A 13787-nucleotide genomic window follows, 5' to 3' on the forward strand; every position below is an offset into this window, starting at 1 on the left:
CCTTTGTCGAATCACTTTTTAAAAACTTAAATAAATGTATTGAGAAAGGAGACTTAAGATCACTACCATAAATGGAAAAATCTGTGTACCGTTGTCATAAATAGAAGGAAACTGTAAAACTAAACACAAAGGAGACAAAACAAATTTACTGAATTCCAGCTGGATGTAGTTTCCTGTGGAGGCTCTGAGCCAGAGGCGTACTCTCGGTTCAAAAGGGATGAGTGTTAGGTGTTAAAGACACATTAGCACCAAACTGAGACTCTCTCATATAATCAGGATTGAAAGAGAAATGAGTAGAAGCAACTTACTCCCGTGTCTTTCACTATCCTTTAACATGGACCATCTAAAATTACCTTGCATATCACAGGAATTCAGCGTCAAGGACTCTCCATCAAGAAACCTCCCCCTTGGGGACTTCCCTGGTGGTCCAGTGGTCAAGACTCCACACATCCAATGCAGGGGGTGCGGGTTCGATCCCTGGTCAGGGAACTAAGATCCCAAACAAAAAGGAACCTCCCCCTCACTGAACTCTCCCTCTCTCTCCTCCCCACAGGGTTCCTAGCACCATGAGGGCCTGGATCTTCTTTCTCCTTTGCCTGGCCGGGTGGGCCTTGGCAGCCCCTGTAAGTACCTAAAGGTCACATCTGTTTGGTCTTACCTCCCACCACCAGCCCAGGGGCATCAAATCTGCCAGCCCTAGATGCTCTGAAGGGACAGAGACTTCCCCATCTTGAGTTAACTGTCTAAATAAAAAAAAAAAAAAATTTTTTTTTCTTTAATAAGCTCAGAAGAAAAAGTGAATGAGGACCATTGGGTGGAGATTCCAGAGAAGAGAGATTTCCATGTAACATGAAGACGCACTTTTTAGCAATCAGAGCTTCCCAGAAAGGGACTAGAATTGCTTTAGAAGGAAGTGACCTGTTTGTCATATGAGGAATTCTAGCAGAGCGGGAGGATGCTGATGGGGATGATGATAGAAGGGATTCAAGCCACAGAGCGAGGGCTGCGTTAGTTTCTGAATCAGTGAGGGCTACTTGGTTGCAAGCAACAGACTCCAATCTGACTAATTTAGGAGGGAAAAGGATATAGGGGTAGATGATAAAATCCAAGGCCTTGGGGAGAACTAGAAAAGGGCAGCTCTGGGATCTGGGAGGTAAGATCTAATGGACGGTCATGGAGGTAAGATCTAATGGACGGTCATGGAGGTGTTGCCATTTGAATGTCTCTACTCCGACAGTTTTCACATCTTGAGAAAATGTGTCAAGAAGATTAAAAACATTCAAGGAGAGCCAACCTAGTTGAGCTTGGGTCCTGGGCCTGCTTCTTGGCCAAGGGATTGTGAGGCACCCTGACTGACAGGCCCTCCAAGAATCGCATGGAGAGGGCCAGCAGTGGTCATCCACTGCTACGCTGGAAGCTGTGACCAGAAGACGGAGGGAGAAACGTGAAGCGGGCAAAGAAAAGTTTCTTTCACCTATGATTCCCTCACCCTCTCTTCACTAGAAGGTGTGATGATGGTAGATGCTGGCAATCGTGATCAGGCAGTGAGATTTTGGCAAAAGATTTGGCAAGTTAGCATGACTTTTAGAAGAAGCCCCAGGCAGCCAGGCACCTCAAAGTCATATGCTATCTTGCTTCTTCTAACTACAAGTTGACTCCAAGAAGGAATCGCCAAATAATAATAATAATGATGATGATATCACGCTTGTGGGGAAGATAATGACCTCTGTTAAAATTCAGTGTTCATCCCCTCTGGGTCTCAGTTTTCCCATCTGTAAGATGAAGGGAGTTGGTCTGCATTAGCGGTTTTCAGACTTTATAGGAGCCTAAGCAGCGGAAATGCTTTTCCAAGCCAAATCTTAGATAGAAGCTCCAGATATAAATATAAAGGGAGGTGCTCCAGAGCCCCACAGGGCCCCCGTGTTTGGCTTCTCCTGTGCCTTCATCCCTACTCACAGAAGTTCCTGAGGGGCTCTGCTCGTTGGAGACCCCCAAGTGCACAGCCTTGGGGGTCTCCAACGAGCCGCTCTCCTAACTCCCCAGCTTTAGAGGTCCAGGCCGAGGCACTTGAGCAGTCAAGCTGGCCTTGGCCCTGACCTCTCCAAACCCTATTTTCACTTCCCAACAGCAACAGGAAGCCCTGCCTGATGAGACGGAGGTGGTCGAGGAAACCGTGGCTGAGGTGTCCGAGGTAGGTGGGGAGGGACCCCAGACCTGCGGCCCCTCTTTGCCCACATCTGCTCCCTGAGAAAGCCAAACAGGTGCTGTGGGTCTCCTGCTGGAACGGGCACGGCACAGATGTAAATCCTGTGTATCCCCCAATCCTGACACACTCCTGAATGCTCCCCAAACCTTCCATGGAACCTAACAGTTGGGAGCTATGATTTTGAATTTTGTTTACTTTTTAAGCTGTGGGACATTTTTTCTCAGATGATCACCCACGGTCTTCCCCATATGTCAAACAGATGAAAGCGGAGCTGCTCTGGTGTGGCCGGAAGGGTGGAGAGCTTGGCACCCCCTCTTGCCCTGACCCCCCCGGTGGCCTCTGAGGCATCTCCATAGAGCTCTGGGGCCCTAGAGTCACAGCGGCCTGTAAGATTCAGTCTCACTTCTGGACCTGGCAATTGCGCTCTCTGTGACCTAGACCCAGTGCCCTTCTCCAGCTTGTCTCTCCCCATCCCTTTGTGGGTACCTGAGGCTCCAGGCAAGCCCCCTCCAGCCTTTGCCCCTTTCTTCCAGGTCTGGGATGGGGGTAGGGCCGTTTGACTCATTCTCCTCCCTCCACCCCAGGTACCTGTGGGAACCAACCCCGTCCAGGTGGAAGTAGGAGAATTTGATGAAGGTGCTGAGGAAGCCGAGGAGGAGGTGGTGGCTGAAAGTAGGTCCCTTCCCCGTGTCCTGTCACATGAAGCCTCTGCCCTCTGCCACCTGGGCCTAAAGCGTGGGCCCAGCGTGCATGAAGTTCCTTCCCAAGGAAATGCAGGGTGCGGTCCTCTCTGCAGGATGGGCCGTGGAGGAGAAACTGCCTTGACTGAAAGGTTGGGATTATTTTCTGGAATCTGGAAAGACCTATTTATAGCCAGGCCGTGAGTGTCAGGAAGGGAAGTTCTCAAGCTGCAAATGGCCTTCTCCCCTTATAGCTCTTTACTATAATTCCAAAGTTGGGTTTCACATTCCCACTGAGGTCCCCAGTCCCATCTGGTCACTCGCTGGCCCCAGAAGCTTTCACACTCATGAGCTTATTTGATTTTCACACAGCCGTGAGGAAATAAGGCCTAGAAACCTGACACAACTCACATAAGGCTACCCGTGGAGTTAGCGCCAGAGCAACCGCAATGACCCAGGGCCTCTGTCTCCCACCCACAGTGCCAGCATTCCCATCCCACACAGTGGAGATGCTTCGTACCCCAGGGGCTAATAGGACAGACTCTGGATGCGAACCAAACAAGGCTTGCCTCCAAACTGCCGCCTCTTTCTGCGATGCCCTCCGACAGCCTGCGAAGCTTCTCTGAGCCCAGCTTCCTCATGTCTTACTTGGGGAAGGGTGAAGATGGTAGATGCTTGCCCCAGGGCTGTCAGAGGATTATGAGATAAAGCAGAAGCGCCCTTGGCCCAGGGCCTGGCAGGGCAGGCATCCAACAAAGGATGACTCTGATACCCCCAGACAAGCACCAGGAGGAAAAGGCTAGACGGGCTCGCATCCTGAGGGCACAGAATATTCGTTGGACCAGAGGGGCGTCTACTGAGTCATGTTCCTTCCCCTCCACGCCCCTCATCCAGTGTTTACCAGACACAGGCAGGCTCTATTGTTCAGTGTGGGCCTTGGGGCTCTGCTCCCTTTTCCGCTACAGCCACTCAAGTCTATTTTGTTGGGCCTCACAGCTCCCTGGCTCCGTGACAACAGCTGGCTTTCCAAGTCATTTTAGAAAGTCTATTCTAAAATCCCAAAATGCCTTGCGATGATTGATCCACCGACAGCTGAGGACACAATGGTTGCTTCCATCCTTGGGGGAGCTATATGGCACCTGGCGCTCCTGGGTCCCAGACTGAGCCCCCAGCCCCCCAAGTGTGCCTGGCCCTGACCTCAGGCTGAATCTCTAATCCCCAGGCTGAGCCAGCTGCTCCCCTACATGCCGATTGCTGGGTTCAGCAGAAGAGAAGGGAGGACGCAGGGCTGCTCAAAGCCCGAGTGGGGGCCACAGCCTAGGACTTCTGCCCAAGGATCCGTGTGGGGTGGGGTGGACGTGCTAACCGGGTGCCCTTGCGCTCCACCAGACCCCTGCCAGAACCACCACTGCAAACATGGCAAGGTGTGCGAGCTGGACGAGAACAACACCCCCATGTGCGTGTGCCAGGACCCCACCAGCTGCCCTGCCCCCATTGGCGAGTTTGAGAAGGTGAGCCTGAGGGACAGGGGCAGGGCGGGGGGCTGGGGTCCTCAGAACACAGAGCATCTGCCCAGAACACTGCTGCTTGGTGGTCCCACGGGGCAGCTCCAGTCTCAGCAGTCCCCTCGCTAGGTGTAGTCACAGCAAGCAAGCGAGTCGGAGGGGAGGCTCTTCCCGTCCCTGGACTCCAGCAACCAGCAAGAATTTACGTGGCGCCACCAGCCTCCAACTCTACTCAGACTCCAAAGGGAATACATCAACACCGCCAGGCACCGGGAGAGGGGCTTTCTGTATGTGGGAGCAGCTCGGCAAAGCATCAGGTCCAAAAATGTGCATTCTGGGTCAGACAGAAGGTTTACATCAAACCCCATCTCCACCAGTTGTTAGTGTGGGATCTTAGCTATGTTCCTCTCCAAGTTTTCTCACCTCTAAAAATGGCACAGAAATAGACTTTATCTCATAGGGCTATTGTGGGGATTTGTCAGATAATGTCTGATACTTAGTAAGTTCTCAATATGTGCTATTTTTAAAAATCTTTCAAACCTGTTCATTATACCTCCAGTAGGACTCAACCATCCATCCATCCATCCATCCATCCATCCATCCATCCATCCATCCATCCATCCAAGGAAATACTTATTGAGTACCCATGCATGGCAACCATTGTGCTAGTGGTAACCTAGCTCAGGGCAACAAATCGAGTACCAGTACCATTCCCACAACCTCCCACCTGGCTTCTCCATCTTCAATCTCTCCCCAGTACAACTTATCCTCTGAGCTCCAAATTTTAGCATCTTTGTCAACTCTTCCCTCCTCGTCACCCCTTCACCCCCGACCGCACTGGTCACCAATGCCCATCAGTTCTCCCTCTGCAGTGATATATAAGCAATAAGCGTGTGCAGGATGTTCAACGCAAGGCTCCCCTCCTCCTGACACAGCCACTTACTCTGCCACTGCCTTTGTTCAGCCCACGGCATCTCTGCTCGGCCACCCCTTCATGTAGAGACTCGCTAGGAGGACCAACATAACTCAGCATACAGTTGCACTCACTGCTAAGACTTAAGGGTACGTAGCTGGATGAAAAGGGAACAAGATACAGGCAGAGTGTGGAGGAATCCATGCACAGTCTTGCTTACTCTCCCCCTGCCATGAGGGGTCTCACAGAACCCACTCTTTCCCCAGCTACAAAGATGAGATGTAGCCACATGTGAGCAAGGCTTCTGCCCAAGGAAGAAGCCCTTTAGAGACTTAGCACCCAACGTTTAATTGAGGGCTGGTCACACAGACATCCTCTCCCTAGCATGCACCCAAAGTCCAGACTCCAAGCAGGAAAACAGATGTTCAGCATGAACCATATTGTTTGTACAAGCAATCTAGGCACAGTGAGCCACTTTCATCATTGTGGACAGTTTTCTAACAGTTCAGGGAACTGTTTACCAGCCACGTTTTCAGACTCCAGCCAAGGGCCAACATCATAAGCATGCCTTTCTAAGGATAACAATCCCAGGCCTGCTGTATTAACTCTTCTGCACACCCTGCCCTTTACCCATCCTCACCTTCAATTCATCCTTTCCATATCTCCCAGGTTTGCTTTCCCATGTCTCAGCCCTGACTCAGTCATACCACTGCTCAGAGACCAGCAGTGGATCTCAGCATGGGCTGAACATTGGCCTGGGAGCCCAAAGAGTAGATTCTTGTCTGGGCCCCACCACTAACTCACTGTATGACCCTGGGCTAATCACGTTCCTTGCCTGGCCCTCAGTGTCCCCATCTCTGAAATGGGCAAGGATGGCGGTACTAGCGAAGGGCTCTGGGAATGAGGGTGAGGTCCTCTATGCTTTGCCGCCAGGTGTGCAGCAATGACAACAAGACCTTCGACTCTTCCTGCCACTTCTTTGCCACCAAGTGCACACTGGAGGGCACCAAGAAGGGCCACAAACTCCACCTGGACTACATCGGGCCTTGCAAATGTGAGTCTCTCCTCAGACCCTGCCAAGCCTCCCATCTCAGGGAGAAGGCACTGAACTGGCACTGAGGCTGGCTCTGCCACTCCTGTGCTGTGTGATCTTGGGCAAATCTCTTCCCCTCCCTGAGCCTCAGGGTTCCCATTTATAAAATGAGATGATTGTCTACGAGTAGGTATCTGCATTCAGGACATGTCCAGGGAAGAACTGAGCAGTTGTGGGAGCACAAGATCAGGGAGGATTTCTGGAGCCTCTCACTAGCATCCAAGACAGCTCATTTCTTTTCTGTAAAGGTGAGGAAGTTCTTCTATAGGGCTAACCACAATCTTTCCTGCTTCAGCATTGTGAAGCAAAAGTGATGTTCTACCTAGGCCTATAAAGTGTTTTAAAAATACTTGAATTTGAATGCTTTAAAATTGGGGCAAGGCTGTCAGTTCCCCTTAGGCCCTGTCACTCAATATTGTCATATCCTTGGCCATTTTACTGCATTACATTCCTGTCTGCCCGCATAAGACATATGATTCACCACCTTCTTCTAGAAACCTGGGAGCCAGGTGTTTGGCGGAAGGGATGCCAGGGTGTCGTTTGGCCCTTTGTTAGTGATCCCAGGTGCAGTCTCAGCTGGCCCAGGCTGCTGCTTCAGCGTGGCTGCCTCCCTATCATCTGAAACACCCAAGGCCACCTCTGCTCCCCTCCAAGACAACATCCACGCGGTGTGTCTGGTACATCCTGGCACCAGATGACACTGGGGAGGGCCCCTCACCTGCCTCAGGTGTGCAGCGTGCAGAAAGGTGGAGGAGGGGGAACCAGATTCTCCTGTGGTCAGCCCTGCTCTCCCAGTTACGGGGCCAAGGGTGTGAAATGAGAAGGCACAGTCTGGAGAAGGAGGGCAGTGGGAGGAATGCTGGTAGGAATTCCTGGGCAGTGAGACTGACACACGTGCTGAGCGGCTCTCCCGTCCTCTGGGGCGTATCACTCACTCCCTCCAACTCCTAGCGTTTCCAACCCAGATCTTCTCTTCCTTTCCCCAGCTGCTGGTAAAGAAGGTTGTGGTCCTAATCACAGAGGGGGCTTTCCATAGGTGAAAGGATGAGGGAGGGATGGACCCCTAGGCCCTCAGGCACCCACATGCTCTGGTGCTGGATGAGGCTCTGACAGTGTGGCCTTAATCGAGCCCCTTCTCTCCACACGGACCTCTAGTATGTCCAACAAGAGGGTGGACTTGGATGAAATCTCCAGGTCTGACATTCTGGGACGCTAAGTTCCAAAGACCAGGATGGAATCATATCGCTAAGAATGTTCTGGTGATTAAGCATACCTGAATCCCCACCCCAGCTAAGCGGGGCCTATGGGTGGATGCTATTCCTCAGTATTCCAGCTTCAAACACCCCTCAAGAGTCAACATCATCATCGTGGGTCCTGGCCTCTGTTTTCAGGGCGCAACACCCAGAAAAATGCAAGAGCCATTGGAGGGAACCATTTCCCTCCACAGATCAGATGAAGGCCAAGGGGACAGCAGACGTGCCTTTGCACTTGTCCACTTGCAGAGTATTCTTCCCCCCACACAGTCTCTTTTGCTCAAAAGGTGTGAAGACACTGTGGCCCAGAGAGGCTGAGCCCTGTGCTGCAATCAAGGTGGCTGATTGAAGCTTCTTGCTGGAGGAGGGCGTGGGGCGGGGGAGAGCCGCCCAGCCAGCAGGTTGGCCCTCAGGCAGGGAGAATCAGGGTCTCTGCTGACCATCCTTGTGTGTTGGGCCCTAGACATCGCACCCTGCCTGGACTCGGAGCTGACTGAGTTCCCCCTGCGCATGCGGGACTGGCTCAAGAACGTCCTGGTCACGCTGTACGAGAGGGATGAGGACAACAACCTTCTGACCGAGAAGCAGAAGCTGCGGGTGAGTGGTGTCTTTTCATCCTGTCCCAGGGCGCCTGAGCGGGACGCCTCCTGGCCCCAGGCTGGCTGGGATCCACAGTCCCATTCCTAGATCTAGAGCCCCAAGCGTAAGCCCACATCCCCACTCCAAAGAGTGCCTGTATTCTGGGCGCTAGGACACAGACCCCTCCTTGCTGCCTTTGAAGGCTCCTAGAGTACGTTCACATCTTAAAGGCTCTGAGACGTCCTGTAACAAAAAGACCTGCTCACTTTGTTTGTCTCCATAAGAGATATAAATAACTCTATTCCTTTTTCCTTCTGAGTCTGTGGATCTTAAACTTTAATGGACATACCAAGCACTAGGAATACTGATAAATGCAGCTTCCCGGGCCCCGCCTCAGGCCCACCGAATCAGTGTCTCTGTGAAGCAAGCCCCAGGAAGCTGCATCTGCAGATATTCCCCAGTCATTCTGATGTGGCAGCCCTATGGGGAGCCTTTTGAGATCGCCCCAGGCCTTCATTTTTGTGGACGAGATGCTGGTACCCATCTACGCCACTTCCCTTCCTCATTCTGAACCTTGGCCTTGGCTGGTCTCTGCCAGCTCTGGACTCCTGTCAGAGGGGGCAGGGGCCTTGACTGTTCTGGACAGCCTCCCCGGACTCTTTGTCACACGCGTCTCTGCTCCCACAGGTGAAGAAGATCCACGAGAATGAGAAGCGCCTGGAAGCCGGAGACCACCCTGTGGAGCTGCTGGCCCGGGACTTCGAGAAGAACTACAACATGTACATCTTCCCTGTGCACTGGCAGTTCGGGCAGCTGGACCAGCACCCCATCGATGGGTAAGACCCCAGGCCCCCCGGATCCCGGGGAGCTGCTCTGGCTTGGCCCTGGAGTGGACAGTCGTGGGTCAGCGCTGCTAGCTGCACTAGATGTGGTCAGAAAACCTCCCAGGGGCCTCTGCTGCTCCCAGCCCTAGAGTCCACGGCTTGCCTAAGGGCTGTGGCAGGAAGGGAGAGGTGTAGGAGAAAGGATACAGGACCGGGGCGGGGGAAGAAGGCCATGAGACACTCCCTCCTGCCAGAAGAGGCAGAAGCCACTGGAACTGAAAACCCCTCCTTAACCCGGTGAGTGTAGGCCTGGGGTATCCATTCACAGAGGGAGAGCGAGCTAGGAAGGAACGCCAGACTCCTGGGAGGTGGCAGAGCCAAGGTGGGGCAGCCTGTGTGCTCACGGTCCTTCAGCAAGACCCTGAGACCCAGCCCTAACAGGGAAAGCCAGCCCTGGAAGTGCTTAAGAAATTCACAGACCCAGCCCCATCCCCAAGGCAAGGCAAGCAATCACGCTCTTGCCCCTTGTCGAAATGAGTTAGGAAGTGCTGTGTAACTGCCCTGCAGGATAGGCAGGGAGTTGGTCAGTGAACAAACACTTACTGAGTGTCTATTACACGCCCAGCATGATTCTAGGCAGGGGATTGAACAGTAATCAGAACTGACATGGCCCTTGCCCCCATGGAGCTCACACTCTGGGTGATGATCAGTTTTTCACAATCGAAGGAAAAAGGAAAGAAGGCTCCTGGAAGTTGCAGGTGGAAGCTGGCGCACCTGCAGCTGAGCAGGGGTGGTCACCCTCACTACCGCCTTCTGGCCTTCTTTTGCTGTATGTTCCTGAAGCAGCACGGAAAGGAAGGCCACCCTGTTCGCACGCTGTGCCCAGGGATGCTCCCCTCGGGGAAGCTCACCGCTCCCTCCTGGTCCAGCCCCTGTGGCTGGAATCTGCCCACCCTGTGTGTGCTCCGGGGGGCCTGGGGTCTCCTGAGCACTGGGAAACTCCCTGCTGCTTCCCACGGAGAGAGCCTGGGATCCATCTGAGTCATACTGTGGAGGGGAGGGGAGGGGAGAAGTCAGGGGAACATCTGGAGCTCAGGCTGAGCAAGGAAGGGGCCAGGAGGGAGGCTTCTGGATGGAGCTGCAAGGACTGTGAGTCTGGGAAAGCGCTTCAGCCTGGGTCAGGGGATCCATCCTTCCCCTCTCCTTGTCCCAGAGCTGCCTGGTGACCTTGCTGGAGTCCCCGCCCCTCTCTGGGGCTCAGTTTTCTCACTGGTATACAATGAAGCGGGGGAGGGTTCAGTTCAAACAGTGTGTGATTCCTTCCATGAGTTGGGTGGGGCAGGAGGGCCTGGGGGGGTCAGAGAGGAAATTGGAGTCAAGTTGTAGTCCCTTGGGGAAGAGTGTTTTGAGGACAACTAATTGAGGGCTCTGGGGAACAAGGAAAAAAATCATACATGTGCTCCGGAGTCCAGGCCAGCTGGAAGGACAGGAATGGAGGACAGTGGGAGAGAAATCAAAAGGCCTCCTTCTCACACATGACACAGTATACAAATGATAAAGTTCCATCGACCCTCCCTGCCAGTCCCAGTCTCTTCCCACGCTCCTCCCCAGAAGTCAGCGCTTTCTTCATTTTGATGCATCTCTTTTTAGCCTCTTTAATGTGCATTTGCAGCTGTGTAAATGTGTGTCCACAGAAAACAGGCATTGTTGTTCCATACCAGATTTTGATCTACCAATAGCAGAAATGCTGAATATTTTCAGTTTAAGTTTCTGTGCCCTCAAATCTTAGCCAATTAGGAAACAAATGCACCAAGAGACGTGCGTTATGAACCCACAGACATCAGAACTGGAAGGGCCCTTGGACATTATGGTCAACTCCTCCCCCTTTGATGGAGGGGCAAACCGAGGCTCAGGGTGGGCCAGGGCTGTGCTCTCAGAAACACAGCAGGTCAGTGGCAGAGTTGAGGAGGAGACCCAGGATTCTGGCTTCTCATCTTGCATTGAACATCCTTTCCTTCGGCCCCGAGGGGCAGGTCTCCCCATGCAGGGGTGTGGGGCTTTCTCAGGCTCTCAGGCTCTCCCCCACCTCATCCCCTGCAGGTACCTGTCTCACACCGAGCTAGCCCCACTGCGTGCGCCCCTCATCCCCATGGAGCACTGCACCACCCGCTTTTTCGAGACGTGTGACCTGGACAAGGACAAATACATCGCCCTGGACGAGTGGGCCGGCTGCTTCGGCATCAAGGAGCGTGAGTGTCTGAGCAAAGGGGCCGCCGTCCTCTCCCTCCCCCTTCGCTGCCCTCTCTGCCGTCTATCTCTGCTCTCTGTGCCTCATTAACTTCTGTCTGCTCTCCCCGCCTGGGTGGGCCTCGCTCTCTCAGGCGGCTTCCTGATCCTTCTCTGTCCATCCATCGGGTGTCTCTTTCTCTCTCCCTTCCTCGAGCATCAGCACACACTCTGTGTCTAGCACTCCTCTGGGAAGTGGCAGGCACCTGGAGAGGAGACAGGGAGTGTAACTTGGCAGTGGGTGTTAAGTGACAAGGACCGGCCAGGGAGGGGGAGACCAAAGTTCTCAGTCATAGGCTCCCTGGGTGACCTTGGACTGGTCACCTGGCCCCTGGTCCCGGGGATGGGTGGGATCCGCCAACTCCTTGGGAAGCACATCTTCATCAACACCGACCTCCAAGTCTAATGCTGCTTCTTCTTGCTTTACAGGGGACATCGACAAGGATCTTGTGATCTAAATCCACGTCTCCACCTGCAGAACCAGATTCTTTCTCTTTGACCTTCCCCTTCCTGTTTTCCCCAATGTTTAAAATGTTTGGATGGTTTGTTGTTCTGCCTGGGGTCAAGGTGCTAATATAGACTTAAATGAGTACATTAACGGTGCTAAACATGGAAATTTTAACCCAAGTCATGCCATTCTTAGCTGTAACTCAGCTATCACGGCCTCTTGCTCATCTACTAATGGTCCCACTTTTGTCTTAACATTTGCACCTCTGCCCATCGTCTTAGTGGCATATAGGTGGAAATTTTGATCTGTTCAAGTCTGCCTTCAGCACACGTTGCATCTTTAGATTTTCTACTTTTCTGTTTGAAACTAATACTCACCGAATCAGACTTTGTGTTAATTTTATTTCAGGGAATTGGCTGCCAGGGGGTCATCCCTACGCGGTCTGAAGGTGGGCAAAGGGAAGTAATAGACATGTGACGTTGGCAAGGATGTTTCTGGGGCTAGAGGATCAGTGGTGGGGAAAACCTGCAGAACCCACCAGCCAGAACCGCAGATAACAAATCTTGTTTGCCCGGGGCTGTAACTGAGAGAAAGAATCCAAGACTGTGTTCTGGGAATACATAAACTCTCACATAAACCCGGTTCCTCACCATTCCCCGACCCCCTCACTTTTCAGTGCTGTTTCTTTTCATATGAGGCTGTTTGTTCAAACTTTTCAGAGCCGTGGACCATCAGTTCTCTAGAATCCACCACACCTCTGGGGAGCAGATCACCATATTGTACAGGGCTGCTCCCCTCCGAACTGTCTTTGGGAGATGCAGGAGTGGGAGGGTGTTTCAGCCAGAAAGGCCAAAATCAAGAAGTGAGGCTCAGAATGTTGTAAAACAGAAAAAGTGCAGTTGGTGAATCGGTTTTGTTTAGGGTTGTTTTTGGTTTTTTCCTCTTTTTTCACATCTGGATGGCTGTCATGAGAGATCTTTCCTTTGGTTGCTAGCATGTTGCTCCTCTTCTCCCTCACCCCTCTCTTTTCTTTCTATTAATCAAAAGAAACTTCAAAGTCAATGGGATGGTCGGATCTCACAGGCTGAGAACTCGTTCACCTCCAAGCATTTCATGAAAAAGCTGCTTCTTATTAATCAAGTAAACTCTCACCACGATGTGAAGAGTTTGACAAATCTTTCAAAATAAAAAGTACTGACTTAGAAACTGCCTTCCTGAGTGGTTTTGCATGTGTCTTAGTGACCTCATTTCCCTGACATGCCAACACATGGACATACGTGTCCATACACAACTGTACAAATGCAAAGTTTTGCAAACACACTTTTATGCTTTTGTACACACACGTGCACACACACACAGGCTTGCTTATACACAGGGAAGGTATGGTGCTTATAAGCACAGATTTAGCTTACTTTTAATTTTATGACCTGGGGGCTGACCTTTTTCATGACTGCACTTCATTATCAGAGCACCAGGCTAAGCAACTCTCTCCCTTCACTAACCACTCACTCATTCAACCATCCATCCCTTCAGTAAATGTTTATGACATACCTACTCTGGACAGATCCCATTCCAGGTGCTATAGGCACAAATGTGGCAAAGCAGACAAAGCATTTGTTCTCCTGGCTTTTACAGTCTAATATGGAATGGATTTAAAAATGTACAAATAAATATAAATGTGATAGGTACACTGAAGGGAGAGTATAAGAAACCAGGAGTGTGTGTCACAGGAGGACACAGGATTATTCTAGAGTCCCACTATCCCATATGGTAGCTACGACCCATGCATGGCTATTGAGATTTAAATTTAAATTAATTAAAATTTAAAATTGAGTCCCTCAGTCACTCTAGAAACTTTTCAAGTGCTTAATAGCAATACGTGGCTAATGGTTACCCTACTGAACAGGTAGATCCAGAACATTTTCATCAATACAGAAGGTTCTATTGGACAAGGCTGTTCTAGGGCTTCCTTGAGAAAACTTGAGCTGAGTCACAGAGGA

At 51.8% G+C, this 13787-nt stretch overlaps 2 protein-coding genes across 2 annotated transcripts in view; one reads left to right on the forward strand and one right to left on the reverse strand.

Annotated features, from left to right (window-relative positions):
- The window catches only part of SPARC (secreted protein acidic and cysteine rich), a 22591-nt gene extending 9594 nt beyond the window's left edge, over nt 1-12997 (forward strand). The window contains exons 2-10 of the mRNA XM_082456757.1: nt 554-623; nt 2129-2191; nt 2791-2878; nt 4276-4397; nt 6238-6358; nt 8114-8247; nt 8917-9065; nt 11154-11302; nt 11769-12997. Coding sequence (XP_082312883.1) covers nt 567-623; nt 2129-2191; nt 2791-2878; nt 4276-4397; nt 6238-6358; nt 8114-8247; nt 8917-9065; nt 11154-11302; nt 11769-11797 — 912 coding nt within the window. The 5' untranslated portion in view covers nt 554-566 and the 3' untranslated portion in view covers nt 11798-12997. The remainder of the gene's footprint in view (nt 1-553; nt 624-2128; nt 2192-2790; nt 2879-4275; nt 4398-6237; nt 6359-8113; nt 8248-8916; nt 9066-11153; nt 11303-11768) is intronic.
- The window catches only part of SLC36A1 (solute carrier family 36 member 1), a 286800-nt gene that overhangs the window by 51867 nt on the left and 221146 nt on the right, over nt 1-13787 (reverse strand). The gene's annotated exons all lie outside the window — the stretch shown is intronic.

Source organism: Balaenoptera physalus, assembly GCF_965194825.1.
Source record: "Balaenoptera physalus genome assembly, chromosome: 3".
Lineage (NCBI taxonomy): Eukaryota > Metazoa > Chordata > Mammalia > Artiodactyla > Balaenopteridae > Balaenoptera > Balaenoptera physalus.